Source organism: Oncorhynchus masou, chromosome 22, assembly GCF_036934945.1.
Source record: "Oncorhynchus masou masou isolate Uvic2021 chromosome 22, UVic_Omas_1.1, whole genome shotgun sequence".
Lineage (NCBI taxonomy): Eukaryota > Metazoa > Chordata > Actinopteri > Salmoniformes > Salmonidae > Oncorhynchus > Oncorhynchus masou.
Genome location: NC_088233.1, coordinates 14306631 through 14328861, shown reverse-complemented (window position 1 = coordinate 14328861; position 22231 = coordinate 14306631). Strand labels below are relative to the sequence as shown.

At 44.5% G+C, this 22231-nt stretch overlaps 1 protein-coding gene across 1 annotated transcript in view; it reads right to left on the bottom strand.

Moving 5' to 3' along the window:
* Nucleotides 1-22231, bottom strand: part of met (MET proto-oncogene, receptor tyrosine kinase) — a 95877-nt gene that overhangs the window by 41220 nt on the left and 32426 nt on the right. The window contains exons 4-10 of the mRNA XM_064929350.1: nucleotides 21297-21458; nucleotides 20618-20794; nucleotides 19724-19884; nucleotides 18761-18866; nucleotides 15368-15504; nucleotides 15023-15187; nucleotides 14127-14229 (exon numbers count right to left, since the gene is read on the bottom strand). Coding sequence (XP_064785422.1) covers nucleotides 14127-14229; nucleotides 15023-15187; nucleotides 15368-15504; nucleotides 18761-18866; nucleotides 19724-19884; nucleotides 20618-20794; nucleotides 21297-21458 — 1011 coding nt within the window. The remainder of the gene's footprint in view (nucleotides 1-14126; nucleotides 14230-15022; nucleotides 15188-15367; nucleotides 15505-18760; nucleotides 18867-19723; nucleotides 19885-20617; nucleotides 20795-21296; nucleotides 21459-22231) is intronic.

Here is a 22231-nt window from a genome sequence, read left to right as displayed (position 1 = left end):
TTTGGACATGCGCCCTCGGGGCCGTGGTCATCAGTACCTAGTGGATTGGGAGGGGTACGGTCCTGAGGAGAGGAGTTGGGTTCCCTCTCGGGACGTGCTGGACCATTCGCTGATCGATGATTTCCTCCGTTGCCGCCAGGTTTCCTCCTCGAGTGCGCCAGGAGGCGCTCGGTGAGGGGGGGGTACTGTCATGTCTTGTTATGTCTGTTCCTGTCCTTTCTCTTCATTCTCTCTCTCTGCTGGTCTTTTTAGGTTACCTTCTCTGTCTCTCATCCCTCAGCTGTTCTTCATTTCCCCTAACTAGCTCATTCTCTCTTTCCCCACCTGTTCTCTCTTCCCCTCTGATTGGGTCTCTATTTCTCTCTCTGTTCCTGCTACTTTCAGGGTCTGATTCTTGTTTGTGTTTTTTGATGCCAGAAGCAAGCTGTCGTCTCGTTTGCTTCCACCTTGTCCTGTCCTGTCGGAGTCTGCATGGCAGGTGCAACCTGCATTATACTACGTGCTTTTGTTCCATTGACTACGTTGGAAGAGGATTTATGCCATTCCTGTTTTTTATTAAAGAACTCTGTTTTCTGTTAAAACCGCGTTTGGGTCTTCACTCAAGTTCATAACACTGTCAGGAGGAATGGGCCAAAATTCACTCAACATATTGTGGGAAGCTTGTGGATGGCTATCTGAAACATTTGACCCAAGTTAAACAATTTAAAGGCAATGCTACCAAATACTAATTGAATGTATGTAAACTTCTGACCCACTGGGAATGTGATGAAAGAAATAAAAGCTTAAATAACTACTACTATTATTTTGACATTTCACATTCATAAAATAAAGTGGTGATCCTAACTGACTTTAGACAGGGGATTTTTACTAGGATTAAATGTCAGGAATTGTGAAATACTGAGTTTAAATGTATTTGGCTAAGGTGTATGTACATTTCTGACTTCAACTGTATGTTGTAGTGGAGTGGGGGCCTGAGGGCACACACTTAATCTGGTGTGAAATCTGTTGTGAATGTATTGTAATGTTTTTAAAATTATATAACTGCCTTAATTTTGCTGGACCCCAGAAAGAGTAGCTATACCGACTGGATGGCATCTTCTGTTTGCTTTTATTTAATTGTTTCTGTTGTTAATCTTTATTGTTTTTGCTGTATTGTTTCGAAAAAGACGAACAAAATGACATTGAGTAAAGATATCCTACAGACCGACATCAAGCCCAAAGTACCACATGGCCCCAGAAATGACCCCAAATACACGTTTCTAGTAGTCGTTCTCCACCACATTACCTATCCTTTCTGCGAAAACGAATATCTATCACTGAATCAATCAATCAATCAATCAATCAATCAATCAAATGTATTAATAAATCCTATTTTACATCAGCAGTTGTCACAATGTGCATTTACAGTAACCCAGCTTGTATTTGGCTGTACTCCTCAGTAGTACAACTAAACCGTAGCCATGAACTCAGTTGTCACAATGTTCATTTACACTAACCCAGCCTGTCTTTGGCTGTGCTCCCCACTAGAGGCCAACGTTTCCGGAACCTGGAAGTGTTTTAATAAACGTTTCGCTGACTCGTCAATACGTTGGCTCTAACTAAATTATTGAAGTCAAATTCCCATGAGCATTGTTTCCTCTAACCACAGTTGCCATGGATGGAGAAGCAGGGCTGGTTTTAAGTGTTGCAGAACCTTCCTGTTAGCAGTTCAGCTCCCCTGGACGGATTTCCAAACCCGGGTCGCTATTGAGCAATATCCCAGATGGAGTGTAAAAACAAACACACACACATACACACACTGGCCCTGCAGGCCTCGTTTACCCACACGCACGCACACAGACGCACAGACACACACACTAACCTCGCAGGCCCCGCAGGCCCCGCAGGCCCCAATCTGGTGAGTGTGTGTGCTTCTCCACAGGGAGCAACTAAACAGGTCTACTACATGGAGCAACTAAACAGGCCTACAGGGAGCAACTAAACAGGCCTATAGAGAGCAACTAAACAGGCTTACAGGGAACAACTAAGGCCTACAGGGAGCAACTAAACAGGTCTACTACATGGAGCAACTAAACAGGCCTACAGGGAGCAACTAAACAGGTCTACTAGAGGGAGCAACGAAACATGCCTACAGGGAACAACTAAACAGGCCTACAGGGAGCAACTAAACAGGCCTACTGCAGGGAGCAACTAAACAAGCCTACAGGGAGCAACTAAACAGTCCTAAAGGGAGCAACTAAACAGGCTACTAGAGGGAGCAACAAAACAGGCCTACAGGGAACAACTAAACAGGCCTGCTAGAGGGAGCAACTAAACAGGCCTACTAAAGGGAGCAACGAAACAGGCCTACAGGGAGCAACTAAACAGTCCTAAAGGGAACAACTAAACAGGCCTGCTAGAGGGAGCATCTAAACAGGCCTACAACAGGGAGCAACTAAACAGGCCTACAGGGAGCAACTAAACAGTCCTAAAGGGAGCAACTAAACAGGCTACTAGAGGGAGCAACAAAACAGGCCTACAGGGAGCAACTAAACATGCCTACTATTGGGAGCAACTAAACAGGACTACAGGGAACAACTAAACAGGCCTACTACAGGGAGCAACTAAACAGGCCTACTACAGGGAGCAACTAAACAGGCCTACAGGGAACAACTAAACAGGCCTACTACAGGAAGCAACTAAACAGGCCTACAGGGAGCAACTAAACAGACCTACAGGGAGTAACTAAACAGGCCTACAGGGAGCAACTAAACAGGCGACTAGAGGGAGTAACTAAACAGGTCTACTAGAGGGAGCAACTAAACAGGTCTACTAGAGGGAGCAACTAAACAGGTCTACTAGAAGGAGCAACTAAACAGGCTACTAGAGGGAGCAACTAAACAGGCTACTAGAGGGATTAACTAAATAGTCTACTAGAGGGAGCAACTAAACAGGTCTACTAGAGGGAGCAACTAAACAGGCTACTAGAGGGAACAATTAAACAGTCTACTAGAGGGAGCAACTGAACAGGCTACTAGAGGGTAAAATGGTACCCTGGAGAGGTTAGACACATATCCTGTGAATTATGGGAAACCTCAGTCGGTCACAACTCACTATATGGCAAAGATGAATTGTTTCATAAATGTCTCTTCTCGTTTGAGCAGTGTGGGTAGACTGTCTGAATGACCGTGGGTTGGAAGCAGAGCAGCTGTAAATAATAGGGGGTAGATATTGTAGTGAAAGAGCCGGGGCGAGTATTTGGCTGTGATTATGTGTGAACCGGCAACCCAGTACTCTCAAGATGGCGACCATAGAGATGGTGGAGCCTCTATCCACAGTCCCAGAGAGAGTCAAACAAAGCTGCCTTCTAAGATACCAACTGTACAGGCTAAGGACTGGTAATAAGAAGGAAACTGTATGCTATGCTAAAGTATGTTGACAGTTTGTGACCCCCATAGCAACCTGGCTTAGACAGTCAGATAGCTAACACAGATGACTGTAGCCATGGGGCCAGGAAGGGGAAGGGAAAGAGGCCTCGCACTTGAACCCTCAGGCCTTCCCTCAGGCTGGGCATTGGACATGCTGCTGAAAGGGTAAGAGATGGGAAAGGCAGACCAGACCAGAACAGATCAGACCAGATCAAACCAGACCAGATCAGACCAGATCAAACCAGATCAGATCAGACCAGATCAAACCAGACCAGACCAGATCAAACCAGATCAGATCAGACCAGATCAGACCAGATCAAACCAGACCAGATCAAACCAGACCAGACCAGATCAAACCAGACCAGACCAGATCAGATCAGACCAGATCAGACCAGATCAAACCAAACCAGACCTTGGTCTCTGATGTCTTGACATGGACCAACTTCATCTATGAATCCTTACAACAGGTGTTTGGCTAGTCTAGTGAATCCTCTAGTAAAACAAAATCTCTGACAGACCGTAACTACCACTGCCCTATCAACCACTCCACACACAACCCCCTGGCATCTCACTTGTCTCCCTTTCCCCCCTGTTCTGTGTGTGGTTGGCCCCCGGCTGTACTAATGTGAAAATTCACACTAACTCTGATCTATGGCTCTATCCCTCTTTTTTCATGGTCCCCTTTGGCTTTTTACCATGCCAGCTTTTCCCTGTGGATCATAAAATTAAATAAAACCTTCCTTTCATGTTTGTGTGAAAGCTGAGATTGCTTGAGCCTCGGCTTTACTTCAGATCTGAGAATCGCATATCAAGTCAATGCTGGAAGTGTTTTTTCTTCTCCTCTGACCTCTTTCCCTCAAGTCTCACTGTGGTTCTATGGAAGGGTTGTGTTTCTTCTCTTCTAGAACCGGTTGGTATGAAGTCAATGGGAAGAGGCTAAAAAAAAAGAGTGTGTGTGTGTGTGTGTGTGTGTGTGTGTGTGTGTGTGTGTGTGTGTGTGTGTGTGTGTGTGTGTGTGTGTGTGTGTGTGTGTGTGTGTGTGTGTGTGTGAGTGTGTGTACATCCGTGCAAGCTACTGTGTGCATATGTGTGTGTGCTTGACATCCTCCATGCATACAGTGAGTGAGAAAAACATTAAGAACAACTGCTTTCCATGACATAGACTGACCAGGTGAATCCAGACGTAAGCTATGATCCCTTATTGATGTAATCCACTTCAATTGGTTTAGATGATTGAGAGTGAAGGATTTTTAAGCCTTGAGACAATTGAGACATGGATTGTGTATGTGTGCCATTCAGAGGGTGAATGGACAAGACAAAGGATTGAAGTGCCTTGGAAAAAACACTGCTGGGTTTTTCACACTTTCACAGTTTCCAGTGTGTATCAAGAATGGTCCACCAACCAAAGGACATCCAGCCAACTTGACACAACTGTAGGAAGCATAAAAGTCAACATGGGCCAACATCTCTGTGGAACACTTTAGACACCATGTAGAATCCAAGCCCAACGACAAATTGCATTAGGAAGGTGTTCTTAATGTTTTGTACACTCAGAGTACAGTGTGTACATATTTTATATGCGGATTGATTACTATTCCAACCACATGACTTTACTGATGTTAAATGTCAGCCAGTGGTCTGTGCAGTCAGTCAGGCTTCCCACCATCAGGAGATGAAACTGAACACAGACCAGTTTTCTTTCCCTTTCTTTACTACTGAACAAACACAGTTGATATGGTGGAGGATGATGACAGACTCTGCTCAGATTACTGCTCTGCCATTCATATATCCAGGAGTGTCCTCTTTGGAAATAAAGGGATCGTTCTCTTGCTCATTCTCTCTCTCTCTCCCTCTCTCATTCTCTCCCTCTCTCATTCTCTCCCTCTCTCTTTCTCTCTCTCTCTCTCTCCCTCTCTGTTTCTCTCCCTCTCTCTTTCTCTCTCTCTCCCTCTCTCTCTCTCTCCCTCTCTGTTTCTTTCCCTCTCTCTTTCTCTCCCTCTCTATTTCTCTCCCTCTCTCTTTCTCTTTCTCTCCCTCTCTCTTTCTTTCTTTCTCTCTCTCTCTCTTCTCTCTCTCTCTCTCCCTCTCTCTTTCTCTCTTTCTCCCCCTCTCCCTTTCTCTCCCTCTCTCCCTCGCTTTCTCTCCCTCTCTCTTTTTCTCCCTCTCTCCCTCTCTCTTTCTCTCTCCCTCCCTCTCTCTTTCTCTCCCTCTCTCTTTCTCTCTCCCTCTCTCTTTCTCTCCCTCTCTCTCTTTCTCTCCCTCTCTCTTTCTCTCCCTCTCTCCCTCTCTTTCTCTCCCTCTCTCTTTCTCTCCCTCTCTCTTTCTCTCCCTCTCTCTTTCTCTCCCTCTCTCCCTCTCTCTTTCAATTCAATTCAGTTCAAAGGGGCCAAAGCAAGTGAAAAAAACAACAACAAAAAACAGACATTAACAGTAAACATTACACACACAAAACATTTCAAGAGAATAACAACGCTGAAAATATTTTATTATTATTGTTATTATATCCAGCCCCCCCCCCCACCACCACCACTCATGCTGTGGGTCAAAACAATAATGTTCCCGATACTGTCTCTTCCCAGAGAATGTTTCAACTCATCCTGTCTCTTCCCAGAGAATGTTTCAACTCATCCTGTCTCTTCCCAGAGAATGCTCCAACTCATCCTGTCTCTTCCCAGAGAATGCTCCAACTCATCCTGTCTCTTCCCAGAGAATGCTCCAACTCATCCTGTCTCTTCCCAGAGAATGCTCCAACTCATCCTGTCTCTTCCCAGAGAATGCTCCAACTCATCCTGTCTCTTCCCAGAGAATGTTCCAACTCATCCTGTCTCTTCCCAGAGAATGTTTCAACTCATCCTGTCTCTTCCCAGAGAATGTTTCAACTCATCCTGTCTCTTCCCAGAGAATGCTCCAACTCATCCTGTCTCTTCCCAGAGAATGCTCCAACTCATCCTGTCTCTTCCCAGAGAATGCTCCAACTCATCCTGTCTCTTCCCAGAGAATGCTCCAACTCATCCTGTCTCTTCCCAGAGAATGCTCCAACTCATCCTGTCTCTTCCTAGAGAATGCTCCAACTCATCCTGTCTCTTCCCAGAGAATGCTCCAACTCATCCTGTCTCTTCCTAGAGAATGTTTCAACGCATCCTGTCTCTTCCCAGAGAATGTTTCAACTCATCCTGTCTCTTCCCAGAGAATGTTTCAACTCATCCTGTCTCTTCCCAGAGAATGTTTCAACTCATCCTGTCTCTTCCCAGAGAATGTTTCAACTCATCCTGTCTCTTCCCAGAGAATGTTTCAACTCATCCTGTCTCTTCCCAGAGAATGCTCCAACTCATCCTGTCTCTTCCCAGAGAATGCTCCAACTCATCCTGTCTCTTCCCAGAGAATGCTCCAACTCATCCTGTCTCTTCCCAGAGAATGCTCCAACTCATCCTGTCTCTTCCCAGAGAATGCTCCAACTCATCCTGTCTCTTCCTAGAGAATACTCCAACTCATCCTGTCTCTTCCCAGAGAATGCTCCAACTCATCCTGTCTCTTCCTAGAGAATGCTCCAACTCATCCTGTCTCTTCCCAGAGAATGCTCCAACTCATCCTGTCTCTTCCCAGAGAATGCTCCAACTCATCCTGTCTCTTCCCAGAGAATGCTCCAACTCATCCTGTCTCTTCCTAGAGAATGCTCCAACTCATCCTGTCTCTTCCCAGAGAATGCTCCAACTCATCCTGTCTCTTCCTAGAGAATGTTTCAACTCATCCTGTCTCTTCCTAGAGAATTCTTCAACTCATCCTGTCTCTTACTAGAGAATGCTTCATGCTTCAACTCATCCTGTCTCTTACTAGAGAATGCTTTATGCTTCAACTCATCCTGTCTCTTACTAGAGAATGCTTCATGCTTCAACTCATCCTGTCTCTTACTAGAGAATGCTTCATGCTTCAACTCATCCTGTCTCTTACTAGAGAATGCTTCATGCTTCAACTCATCCTGTCTCTTACTAGAGAATGCTTCATGCTTCAACTCATCCTGTCTCTTACTAGAGAATGCTTTATGCTTCAACTCATCCTGTCTCTTACTAGAGAATGCTTTATGCTTCAACTCATCCTGTCTCTTACTAGAGAATGCTTTATGCTTCAACTCATCCTGTCTCTTACTAGAGAATTCTTCAACTCATCCTGTCTCTTCCCAGAGAATGCTCCAACTCATCCTGTCTCTTCCCAGAGAATGCTCCAACTCATCCTGTCTCTTACTAGAGAATGTTTCAACTCATCCTGTCTCTTCCTAGAGAATTCTTCAACTCATCCTGTCTCTTACTAGAGAATGCTTCATGCTTCAACTCATCCTGTCTCTTACTAGAGAATGCTTCATGCTTCAACTCATCCTGTCTCTTACTAGAGAATGCTTCATGCTTCAACTCATCCTGTCTCGTACTAGAGAATGCTTCATGCTTCAACTCATCCTGTCTCTTACTAGAGAATGCTTCATGCTTCAACTCATCCTGTCTCGTACTAGAGAATGCTTCATGCTTCAACTCATCCTGTCTCTTACTAGAGAATGCTTCATGCTTCAACTCATCCTGTCTCGTACTAGAGAATGCTTCATGCTTCAACTCATCCTGTCTCTTACTAGAGAATGCTTCATGCTTCAACTCATCCTGTCTCTTACTAGAGAATGCTTCATGCTTCAACTCATCCTGTCTCTTACTAGAGAATGCTTCATGCTCCAACTCATTCTGTCTCTTCCCAGAAAATGCTCCAACTCATCCTGTCTCTTACTAGAGAATGTTTCAACTCATCCTGTCTCTTACTAGAGAATGCTTCATGCTTCAACTCATCCTGTCTCTTACTAGAGAATGCTTCATGCTTCAACTCATCCTGTCTCGTACTAGAGAATGCTTCATGCTTCAACTCATCCTGTCTCTTACTAGAGAATGCTTCTTGCTTCAACTCATCCTGTCTCGTACTAGAGAATGCTTCATGCTTCAACTCATCCTGTCTCTTACTAGAGAATGCTTCTTGCTTCAACTCATCCTGTCTCTTACTAGAGAATGCTTTATGCTTCAACTCATCCTGTCTCTTACTAGAGAATGATTCATGCTTCAACTCATCCTGTCTCTTACTAGAGAATGATTCATGCTTCAACTCATCCTGTCTCTTACTAGAGAATGCTTCATGCTTCAACTCATCCTGTCTCGTACTAGAGAATGCTTCATGCTTCAACTCATCCTGTCTCTTACTAGAGAATGCTTCATGCTTCAACTCATCCTGTCTCGTACTAGAGAATGCTTCATGCTTCAACTCATCCTGTCTCTTACTAGAGAATGCTTCTTGCTTCAACTCATCCTGTCTCGTACTAGAGAATGCTTCATGCTTCAACTCATCCTGTCTCTTACTAGAGAATGCTTCTTGCTTCAACTCATCCTGTCTCTTACTAGAGAATGCTTTATGCTTCAACTCATCCTGTCTCTTACTAGAGAATGATTCATGCTTCAACTCATCCTGTCTCTTACTAGAGAATGCTTTATGCTTCAACTCATCCTGTCTCTTACTAGAGAATGCTTCATGCTTCAACTCATCCTGTCTCGTACTAGAGAATGCTTCATGCTTCAACTCATCCTGTTTCTTACTAGAGAATGCTTCTTGCTTCAACTCATCCTGTCTCTTACTAGAGAATGCTTTATGCTTCAACTCATCCTGTCTCTTACTAGAGAATGATTCATGCTTCAACTCATCCTGTCTCTTACTAGAGAATGCTTCATGCTTCAACTCATCCTGTCTCTTACTAGAGAATGCTTTATGCTTCAACTCATCCTGTCTCTTACTAGAGAATGCTTCATGCTTCAACTCATCCTGTCTCTTACTAGAGAATGCTTCATGCTTCAACTCATCCTGTCTCGTACTAGAGAATGCTTCATGCTTCAACCCATCCTGTCTCTTACTAGAGAATGCTTCATGCTTCAACTCATCCTGTCTCTTACTAGAGAATGCTTCATGTTTCAACTCATCCTGTCTCTTACTAGAGAATGCTTCATGTTTCAACTCATCCTGTCTCTTACTAGAGAATGCTCCAACTCATCCTGTCTCTTACTAGAGAATGTTTCAACTCATCCTGTCTCTTCCTAGAGAATTCTTCAACTCATCCTGTCTCTTCCTAGAGAATGCTTCAACTCATCCTGTCTCTTACTAGAGAATGCTTCATGCTTCAACTCATCCTGTCTCTTACTAGAGAATGCTTCATGCTTCAACTCATCCTGTCTCGTACCAGAGAATGCTTCATGCTTCAACTCATCCTGTCTCTTACTAGAGAATGCTTCTTGCTTCAACTCATCCTGTCTCTTACTAGAGAATGCTTCTTGCTTCAACTCATCCTGTCTCTTACTAGAGAATGCTTCATGCTTCAACTCATCCTGTCTCTTACTAGAGAATGCTTCATGCTTCAACTCATCCTGTCTCGTACTAGAGAATGCTTCATGCTTCAACTCATCCTGTCTCTTACTAGAGAATGCTTCATGCTTCAACTCATCCTGTCTCTTACTAGAGAATGCTTCATGCTTCAACTCATCCTGTCTCTTACTAGAGAATGCTTCATGCTTCAACTCATCCTGTCTCTTACTAGAGAATGCTTTATGCTTCAACTCATCCTGTCTCTTACTAGAGAATGCTTCATGCTTCAACTCATCCTGTCTCGTACTAGAGAATGCTTCATGCTTCAACTCATCCTGTCTCTTACTAGAGAATGCTTCTTGCTTCAACTCATCCTGTCTCTTACTAGAGAATGCTTTATGCTTCAACTCATCCTGTCTCTTACTAGAGAATGCTTCATGCTTCAACTCATCCTGTCTCTTACTAGAGAATGCTTTATGCTTCAACTCATCCTGTCTCGTACTAGAGAATGCTTCATGCTTCAACTCATCCTGTCTCTTACTAGAGAATGCTTCATGCTTCAACTCATCCTGTCTCTTACTAGAGAATGCTTCATGCTTCAACTCATCCTGTCTCTTACTAGAGAATGCTTCATGTATTTATTTTATTTCACCTTTATTTAACCAGGTAGGCTAGTCGAGAACAAGTTCTCATTTACAACTGCAACCTGGCCAAGATAAAGCAAAGCAGTGTGACACAAACAACAAAACAGAGTTATACATGGAAAAAACAAACATACAGTCAGTAATACAGTAGAACAAGTTTATATACAGTGTGTGCAAATGAGGTGGGATAAGGGAGGTATAAGGCAATAAATAGGCCATAGTGGCAAAATAATTACAATATAGCAATTAAACACTGGAGTGATAGATGTGCAGAAGATGAATGTGCAAGAAGAGATACTGGGGTGCAAAGGAGCAAAATAAATAAATAACAGTATAGGGATGAGGTAGTTGGATGGGCTGTTTACAGATGGGCTATGTACAGGTGCAGTGATCTGCGAGCTGCTTTGACACCTGGTGCATTACGTTAGTGAGGGCGATATGAGTCTCCGGCTTCATTGATTTTTGCAGTTCGTTCCAGTCATTGGCAGCAGAGATCTGGAAGGGAAGATGCATCAAAGGAGGAATTGGCTTTGGGGGTGACCAGTGAAATATCCCTGCTATGGTGGGTGCTGCTATGGTGACCAGTGAGCTGAGATAAGGTGGGACTTTACCTAGCAAAGAATTATAGATGACCTGGAGACAGTGGGTTTGGCGACGAATATGAAGCGAGGGCCAGCCAACGAGAGCATACAGGTTGCAGTGGTGGGTAGTATATGGGGCTTTGGTGACAAAACGGATGGCACTGTGATAGACTGCATCCTATTTTGAAAATTACATCGCCGAAATCAAGGATCGGTCGGATAGTCAGTTTTACGAGGCTATGTTTGGCAGCATGAGTGAAGGATGCTTTGTTGCGAAATAGGAAGCCGATTCTAGATTTAATTTTGAATTGGAGATGCTTAATGTGAGTCTGGAAGGAGAGTTTGCAGTCTAACCAGACACCTAGGTATTTGTAGTTGTCCACGTATTCTAAGTCAGAGCCGTCCAGAGTAGTGATGCTGGACGGGCGAGCAGGTGCGGGCAGTGATCGGTTGAAGAGCATGCATTTAGTTTTATTTGCATTTAAGAGCAGTTGGAGGCCATGGAAGGAGAGTTGTATGGCATTGAAGCTCATCTGGAGGTTAGTTAACACAGTGTCCAAAGAGGGGCCAGAAGTATACAGAATGGTGTCGTCTGCGTAGAGGTGGATCATATAATCACCAGCAGCAAGAGCAACATCATTGATGTATACAGAGAAGAGAGTCGGCCCGAGAATTGAACCCTGTGGCACCCCCATAGAGACTGCCAGAGGTCTGGACAACAGGCCCTCCGATTTGACACACTGAACTCTATCTGAGAAGTAATTGTTGAACCAGGCGAGGCAGTCATTTGAGAAACCAAGGCTGTCGGGTCTGCCAATAAGAATGTGGTGATTGACAGAGTCGAAAGCCTTGGCCAGGTCGATGAATACGACTACACAGTAATGTCTCTTATCGATGGTGGTTATGATGTTGTTTAGAACCTTGAGCGTGGCTGAGGTGCACCCATGACCCGCTCTGAAACCAGATTGCATAGCGGAGAAGGTACGGTGGGATTCAAAATGGTCGGTAATCTGTTTGTTAACTTGGCTTTCGAAGACCTTAGAAAGACAGCTAGCTTTAAGTGCCAGCTGTCAGAGCAGCTCACAGATCACTGCACCTGTACATAGCCCATCTGTAAACAGCCCATCTATTTACCTACCTCATCCCCATACTGTATTTATTTATTTATCTTGCTCCTTTGCACACCAGTATCTCTACTTGTTCATTCATCTTCTGCACATCTACCATTCCAGTGTTTAATTGCTATATTGTAATTGCTTCGCCACCATGGCCTATTTATTGCCTTAACTCCCTTATCTTACCTAATTTGCACTCACTGTATATAGACTTCTTGTTTTCTTTTGTTCTACTGTATTATTAACTATGTTTTGTTTATTCCATGTGTAACTCTGTGTTGTTGTATGTGTCGAATTGCTATGCTTTATCTTGACAAGGTCGCAGTTGCAAATGAGAACTTGTTCTCAACTAGCCTACCTGGTTAAATAAAGGTTAAATATTTTAAATCCCTCATCCCCTTCTCATCCCTTCTCTCCTGTTGTCTCTCAGTGCTGATTCCGTCCCTCCCTGGGGCCGTTTTGAGCACTTTCTAACCTAATCACAGGCCACACCAGGAGGGGGTCAGTAAAAGGGAAACTGAAAGGCGAGCTGTTTTGTGTGTGTGTGTGTGTGTGTGTGTGTATCAGGAGTGGGGGTTGGTTGTAGCTGATACAGCTCAGGGTAGTTGGAGATTTTGTTGTTTGGCTAAGATGTGAGATACAGTGCTAGAACAGGGTGTGTGTAATTGTCTCCTAAAGGTGTCAGAATGGTTCATTTCGGCTGAACGAGTGTGCTCCCATACTGCCTTAAAAGACCTTCACTTGAAAAATGAGAAAAAAGCAGCAATAGTACTGTTTGTCCATTTTGAGACGCCGTAGCCAGTATACACTTCGTCAACGACGATGGGGCGGAGACTTCGGCTGCTGACTTCGACTTGCCTCGAGAAAAAATGTAGTGTGCCCAAACAGCCAAAGTCCAAAACGAACAAAAAATGTACAAAACGTCATTATAAAATACTGTATGAACGAACTGACAGAACTGACGCCTTACGGGGGTCATGACTAAACCCGCCAGAGTATACCTCACGTTGCAAGATAACAAACAAACCTGTCCTGTTCCCCTCCCTTCTTCCCAAAAACAAGACATCCAACATCAGATAGAGGCCACTTGTGTGTAAATGAGTATTTGTTGTGGTTCATTGAATAACACGTTACAATGTGGTCCAACTCCGACCCCACCCCCAACACACCACCAACCCCCGACACACCACCAACCCCCAACACTAAGGTGTACCAGTCCTTAATCTTTCTTCTCTTTTTTCAAAGCAGGGGCTAACATTTGAAAAACAACTGCAATGAAACCTGAGCTTCCAGATAGTTATCAGGGTTCCTTATAAAAGTGGAACGAACTTAGAGTCAGGTCAGGCGTTCTTAATGCCATAGTAACCATGGCAACCATGGCATCACCCAAATACATGTGTACGTACCATAGCTTTCCTAGAATAAGGAGAATCAACCCAGATTGAAGCAAGATAATAAACCTCTGTGTCTCAAATGCCAAACTATTCCCAACGTAGTGCACTACTTTTTACCAGGGCCCTATTGAACCCTATTCCCTACGTAGTGCACTACTTTTGACCAGGTCCCTATTGAATCCTATTCCCTACGTAGTGCACTACTTTTGACCAGGGCCTATTAAAGTGCCATTTGGAATCCATGCAGACAAAGAGAATCCCCCAGATTGAAGCCTGATTATACTCCAGGTTAGCTACTGTAACATTACTGTGTGACTCAGAAGTGATGACTCCATCACATTTGAAGCGTGGGTTTTCCATTTCCTTTCCCCTCAATTTATACAAATCTATCTATCTCTGTTCCCCCTATCATTGAACTTATTTTCTTTCAGGGGCCTTAACGACAATACCAGCCACATAGTGTGTGTGACGGGGCCCGGAGGTATTTTGTTTTTGCACAGGCAGGCAGGCAGATCTCCAGTTGGTCGTCTCAACAGACAGACAGACACTCAACGGGAAAAAGGTCTTGCTAAACCTCAATCCTAGTTCAATAAAGGTTAAATAAGACACTCACCACAGTGAAGACCTTGCCTTCCTGGGCTGTGGGGATGAGCACCATCTGAGGCTGGAGGGTAGAGTGAAGGTAGAAGCCCTGGGCCACCACCGTGCTGCCTCCACTATTAGGGACACAGAGATAGGAGCCATGAATAATGATACAATGGGATCTCTATGGGGTAAAACGGCTGTTGGTTATTAGACACTAGCTGCCTGTAAGAGCAATGCATAAAGATGCATTGTGATTTTAACGGGGAAACCGGCTGTCCTGGCCATAAACGTTATCCACCACTAGCGCCCCATGTCATCACCTCCCTCATGCTACTTCCAGTCATAAAGCCTAGTGCTAATGTGTCCCTCTTCGCCCACTTATCCTCTGTGAATATCTTTCTCACTTTCTCTTCTCCTTTATACTCCACACACTGCTTCCTGTTATTTATGCCTGTGACTTGTCTGTTTTCATTAACTCCCCCCTGCTCTCCATCATTCCTTCTCTGACACCTGTATCCTATACAGTATGGAACCTCTTCCTATGGATAATAATGTCTAATCTCTTTCCCTGCCTTCCTCATATGGTGTGGAAGTTAGAATTCATCACCATTTACAGACTAACTAACTGACTGGCTGACTGGCTGACGGACTGGCTGACTGACTCATATAAAGTACCTGATTTAGGATCGTTTGGGCTGGTTGGAGGGGGTGAGAGGGTTAAGGTTAGTATTGGGGTAGTATTGGATAGGGGAACAGACCTGATAAAGGATTGTGTGGGCTGGATGGAGGGGATGAGAGGGTTAAGGTTAGTATTGGGGTAGTATTGGATAGGGGAACAGACCTGATAAAGGATTGTGTGGGCTGGATGGAGGGGATGAGAGGGTTAAGGTTAGTATTGGGGTAGTATTGGATAGGGGAACAGACCTGATAAAGGATCTTGTGGGCTGGATGGAGGAGATGAGAGGGTCTTCGTTGTAGGTGAAGAGTACAGGAGCCTCCCGGACAACAGAGTCCACCCTCATATACACCGCCTGGCGGGATGGGGCCGACTGGGGAGGGGTCCTGCACATCAGCATAGTACCTGATACTCTGGAGAAAGAGACAGAATACAAATCAACACAATTCATCACATATTGATAATGCCCACATCAGCTCTAGACTCGACGCTAATGCCAACCTCAAAACACAAACCTATTAAACCCAGTGCACAGTATATTGTACATACACACACAAGCATTTTTACTCGAAGCAAAAACATTAGGACCTCACCTCAGGATTTCACAGGTGGCGTTTCCCACAGTGACCTGTCTGGTGTTTCCGCTGTCTAAGAAAGAGCCTCTGATGGTGAGCATGGTTCCTCCTAACTTAGGGCCAAACACAGGGAAGATCTCTCTGATCACTGGGTTCTAGAGGGAGAGAGGAAGGGAGATGAATTACTTCAAATCCAACAACCACAACCACAACAACAACCACAACTACAACAACAACCACAACAACCACAACAACAACCACAACTACAACCACAACAACAACAACCACAACAACAACCACAACAACAACCACAACTACAGTTTGTTTGGAAATCAGTCAGTTAATAACCTTTTACTGCAGTGGGCTGAATCAGGGTCACACACAGTGATACTTGGTAGTCTTAAATAAATCTACTTTCAAACAAAAATACACACCTCACACACATGGTTATGGGCTTAAAAAAAGAAGACCACTGTACCATGTCAGATATAGATTTGAAATGTATTAAATTTTGAGTTTGTGTCCCAATATTACACTTTATATACAATAGTGCTATTTCAGCCACACCCGTTGCTGACAGGTGTATAACATCGAGTACACAGCCATGCAATCTCCATAGACAAATATTGGCAGTAGAATGGCCTTACTCAAGGGTTCAGTGACTTTCAATGTGGCTCCGTCTGCCTGGTCAACTGTAAGTACTGTTATTGTGAAGTGGAAACGTCTAGGAGCAACAACAGCTCAGCTGCGACGTGGTAGGCCACACAAGCTCACAGAACGGGACAGCTGAGTGCTGAATCGTGTAGCGTGTAAAAATCGTCTGTGCTCGGTTGCAACACTTACTACCAAGTTCTAAACTGACTCTGGAAGCAATGTCAGCACAATAACTGTTTTTTGGGAGCTTTATGAAATGGGTTTCCATGGCCGAGCCGCCGACACAAGCCTAGGATCACCACGCACAATTAGGGCTGGGCGATATGGGCAAAATATCATATAACGGTATTTTATGTTTTTGAATAATAAAAGTACGTGACCCTAGAGTGGCTACACATACATTCCAAGTGATTTCAATGGGTCTTTCTCCAAACTGGCTGTTTTATACTGTTCAATTCAACTTCAACCCAAAATAATTTCTACATTCCTGCACTCATTGGAGATAATTTCCACACTGCCACGTAGAGCTGCACGATATGGGAAAACAATCTAGGCCTTATTTTTAATCAAATGTTGAAATTCCGATTTGACTTGAGATTTAGCGCAAAACACTTGGGTGAACTGTTGGAATCATGGAAATATAATGGTTATTCTAATTCTATAGTTAGAATTTAATAATAGTGGGCACTTCGAATACAGTATTGTTTGACATGACAACAAATGAAAATGCCAGGGAGAAGTTATTGTGACAGGGTAGGAACCAAAGTGTTGATAGGTGACTATTAGTTGATTACACTATTAGTTTATGTTTATTACATCTGCAGTGAATCTTTGGCTTCATTTAATGTTATCTCTTAGCTACTTAATGTAGCTAACATTCTTGTGTATTCCTCATTAATTTAAAAGCTACTGTGGCACAAACAACATGCTGATTTAGGTCTACACCATCACTGGTATTATCAGGCTGTATAGCTAATTATGTTTACTCCTGACTCAGTACATTTATTAGCTAGCTAGTGATTAGCATTAGCTATTAGCAATTAGCATTAGAAATTAGCATTAGCGGCGAACAAGATTTAGGCCCAACTTGCTAAGAAAATACAAAATAGATGTTTGCAGATGTAATAAATATAAACTAATAGTGTAATCACAGAATGCTTGTGGATTTATATTAAGAAGCAAAGTGAAAACAGCATCGTTGTCATCAACATTGTTGCATATGCTGCATTGACCATGCAGACTGAACACAGGTGTTTCCTGGTCGAGGAACAACAAATTGAGTGACAGAGTGCGTATGTGTGTGTGGAAAGCGGCATGGAGAGAGAGCGGGGGAGAGCTGACTCAAGTAGCTAAGTAAACTACAAAAATGGACGTTACACACAGCGTATCCCATTTAACAAACCAAACATTGAAATACCGTTATAGAAGGCAAAGTAAAAACCCAAACCGGGCCGTGCATCAATACCGGTATATCGTAAAATATCGTATACTGCCAAGCCCTATGCGCAATGCCAAGCGTCAGCTGGAATTTTATAAAGCTCGCCGCCAAACATGTTCTCTGGAGTGATGAATCATGTTTCACCATCGGGCAGTCCGACTGGCAAATCTGGGTTTGGCGGATGCCAGGAGAACACTAAGTTTGGTGGAGGAGGAATAATGGTCTGGGGCTGTTATTCATGGTTCGGGCTAGGCCCCTTTAGTTCCAGTGAAGGGAAATCTTAACGCTACAGCATACAATGACATTCTAGACGATGCTGTGCTTCCAACTGTGTGGCAACAGTTTGGGGAAGGCCCTTTCCTGTTTCAGCATGACAATGCCCCCGTGCACAAAGCGAGGTCCATATTGAAATGGTTTGTCGAGATCAGTGACTGGCCTGCACAGAGTCCTGACTTCAACCCCTTTGGGATGAATTGGAACGCCGACATCGAGCCAGGCCTAATCGCTCAACATCAGTGCCCGAACTCACTAATCCTCTTGTGGCTGAATGAAAGTAAATCCCCTCAGCAATGTTCCAACTTCTGGTGGAAAGTCTTCCCAGAAGAGTGGAGACTGTTATAGCAGCAAAGGGGGGTCCTCCCGAGTGGTGCAGTGGTCTAAGGCACTTCTACACATTTGCTAGCTGTGCCACTAGAGATCTTGGTTCGAGTCCAGACACAATTGGTTTGAGTCCAGACACAATTGGCCCAGCGTTGTCTGGGTTAGGGGAGGATTTGGCCGGCAGGGATATCCTTGTCCCATCACGCTCTAGCGACTCCTGTGGCGGGCCGGGCGCATGCACGCTGACACGGTCGCCAGGTGTACGGTGTTTCCTCCATCACTTTGGTGGGCTGGCTTCATGTCAAGAAGCAGTGCGGCTTGGTTGAGTTGTGTTTCGGAGGATGCATGGCTCTCGACCTTCTCCTCTTCCATGTCCGTACGGGAGTTGCAGCGATGAGACAAGACTGTCACTACCAATTGGATACCATGAAATTGGGGGGGGAGGTGTAAAAGTAAAAAATATATATAAAATAATAATAAATAGCAGCAAAGGGCAATTTGGTCATTTGACTGCAGGAAAAGCCTACTGTACATCAATCTGTCCAACCATCTTACATACTGTACCTACAGTGTCTATGACATTGTTCACCAACTGTAGTTGGAGAGATACAGAGAGAGAACCAAAGCCTGCACACATTGTAGCTCTCCAGGCCAGGGTTACGACTACTGTCACTGAGTTCGTATTGTGATTGTGAGTGGAGACAGTATTTAGTGCTTACCACGAAGGTGAAGCCCTGTTGTTGGGCCATCTCCTTTCCACTGTGGACCTTCACCACATTGCTAGCCTGAGACGAGTTCACAGGAGACACTGGAGCACACACCAACCTACACACACACACACACACACAGAGACGTGTACACACACAAACACACACAATTCAACAAAAAATAATTTATCCCACAAAAGAGGACCAAGAAGGCAAAAAACAAAACTTGTGTGCTCACTCTGGTTGGAGTAAGCAAGAATTTAACCTAATTTGATGATATCCCTACTACGCCACAGCAATGAAACACAATGAAGCCATCTTTCAGGGGGGTGTTTTTCAATCTTCTATACAATGAGTTGACTATGACATGGGGGATGTTTGGGCACAAGGGTCTTTGAGTTAAACGCTGCTATCTGGCATGGCCTCTTGGACTACGAAGAGTGAAATTCTGTACACAGCCATTCTCCCACTAATTTAACACTTATTGAAGTCATGAGCAGAATGCGAGGCAGGAATGGCGGAACGCCTTGACGCTTGGAGTTCTCATTCCATGGCGCCCTTTCCTTAACATTCTTCATTCAACTGTTTAACCCTCTAACCCTTATCCTAACACATGAACATGCAGTACTCCCATCCATGCACGCACACACACACACACACACACACACACACACACACACACACACACACACACACACACACACACACACACACACACACACACACACACACACACACACACACACACACACACACACACACACACACACACACACATACACACACACACACATACACACACACACACACACACACACACACACACACACACACACACACACACACACACACACACACACACACACACACACACACACACACACACACACACACACACACACACACACACACACACACACACACACACACACACACACACACACACACACACCCTCCTTGTGAGTCCTCTCTCACCTGTAACTGGTGCTCTCTCGTTTCAGAAGTTTACATGGTGCTCCAGCCAGGTCCAGGCTGATGAGTGTATGGTCAAACCTCTCTGTCTTGTTGAAGCCAAAGTTCCTCCCACACACCGTCACCTTGGTGTCTCCTCCCAGGGGGCCGTTGGCTGGGGAGATCTACCCAAAAAGAACACCAACCCTCAGACAACCCTCAAACAACCTTCAAACAACACAGAAAGAGAAAACCCTGTCTAGATCCAGGTGCTGGTATTAAAAAACAAGTGTGAAAAACTGACACTAGAAAAGACAGGCAACCAGACAAACAATCTTCAAACTATCCTTCAAACAACAATAGAGGAAGGAGTCTCTTACAAACTCTCCAGTAAAAGACTGGCTTTTTCACAGCCAAACCCTGCTGAGTCTTTTCCTTGTATCCAGGTTACTGGTGGGAGCTTTGTACTTCGCAAAAGGGTATGTGACACATTCAATAAGAAATATCCTCAGATGACACTAGTCACTGTCTGCTTGTCCTTGTCCATGTAGACACTGTCACAGTATGGACTGTCACAATAAAGACAAAAACAACAACAATTCCAGTGTTCTCACAATATGGACTGTCACAATAAAGACCAAAACAACAACAATTCCAGTGTTCTCACAATATGGACTGTCACAATAAAGACCAAAACAACAACAATTCCAGTGTTCTCACAATATGGACTGTCACAATAAAGACCAAAACAACAACAATTCCAGTGTTCTCACAATATGGACTGTCACAATAAAGACCAAAACAACAACAACCCAGTGTTTGGATCAGAAGGTAGGACATCGAGGTGTGGGGTAATGCCATTAGGAAATGTTGTGTTTATGGACAATAAAGCTTTTTGAACCTGAACTGGCTAGTTACCATGGTGATGATGGGAGGGCAGGAGTCCTGGGTCCAGAGGGAGGTTGGGTGACACTGGGCCAACCTGGTGCAACGGCCGTCACACCAGCCACATCCCATAAACCTCGGCGCCAGCAAGCAGGAACTACACGTCCACTGCTGCTCACAGCCAGGACCAATCAGAGGCACCTTGGTGATCTGGGGGCACACAGGACAACCAATCAGAATACAGACACAACACACTGCTAAACAGGTTCGATTCCAAGTTTGATTCCAGCATTGATCATACAACTAACTGTAAGTCACTTTGGATAAAATTATTTTCTAAATAAACCACATACTGTGATGTACCTCTGTCATACATGGTGGGGTTTTCTCTCTGATCAATAGGCATACAGGAAAACATTCACTCTGAACTGTTGGCTGGGCATTTGTAGGACATTGACGTCAAGCTCTCAGGACATTGTTTCCAATCATCTGTTGGCTCTGGTCCATGTTGAACACCGTGTCTCGGTGCCAGGGGGCTGTTGTTTCCATCATACCAGTAATGTGAAGAATGCCTGAGTTCTGATTATAATACAGTGTGTGTGTGTGTCTTTGAGTGTGTCATTATACACTACGTGTCTTAGTGTTAGTGTGTGTGTCTCCATAGTGTATGTGCATGCATGTGTGTGTGTGTGTGAGCCTGCTCTCTATTCACCTTATTTCCTGTCACCAACAATAGGGAGCCATCCTGGCTGCGCTGTGGAGAGCCAGTGTGGCCCTGTGGGAACAGGAGTGCCACCTCGGGGGAAACAGAGCGTGAGGGGTCCAGGCGGAAGTCCACGTGGGGCGTGCTGCGTTTGGAACGGGAAACTACCACCTGGGGAAGACAGAGGCCAGGCCAGGTCAGTAAAACACAAAGTTACACCATCTAATGTGAAAAACAGCCCTGTCTACCGGAGATGCCACACGTACCTCACGTTCTTAATAATAGGTCAATGTAATGATGTAGAAATGCACTGTGGGGTACTGTACTTGGCATGGTATTTTGAATTCACTGTTTCGTTGTTGTGGTTGCTGGTGTTTTCAGTCAACGTGAACTGGGCATGGGGATTTGATAGGACTCTTTATTGCTGAGCAAATCTGCTGCTGTTTCTTCTAATATACAAGATTGAAGGTCGCAATAGATTAGAACGGGGACAGAAAGGGGTAACGTCATGGTATCTTGTGGTGTTGACCAGGGTATCTTGTGGTTTGACCAGGGTATCTTGTGGTCTTGACCAGGGTATCTTGTGGTCTTGACCAGGGTATCTTGTGGTCTTGACCAGGGTAAATTGTGATGTTGACCAGGGTAAATTGTGATGTTGACCAGGGTAACGTGTGATGTTGACCAGGGTAAATTGTGATGTTAACCAGGGTAACTTGTGATGTTGACCAGGGTAACTTGTGGTATGACCAGGGTATCTTGAGGTGTTGACCAGGGTATCGTGTGATGTTGACCAAGGTAACTTGTGGTATGACCAGGGTATCTTGTGATGTTGACCAGGGTAACTTGTGGTATGACCAGAGTATCTTGTGGTCTTGACCAGGGTATCTTGTGATGTTGACCAGGGTATCTTGTGGTCTTGACCAGGGTATCTTATGGTGTTGACC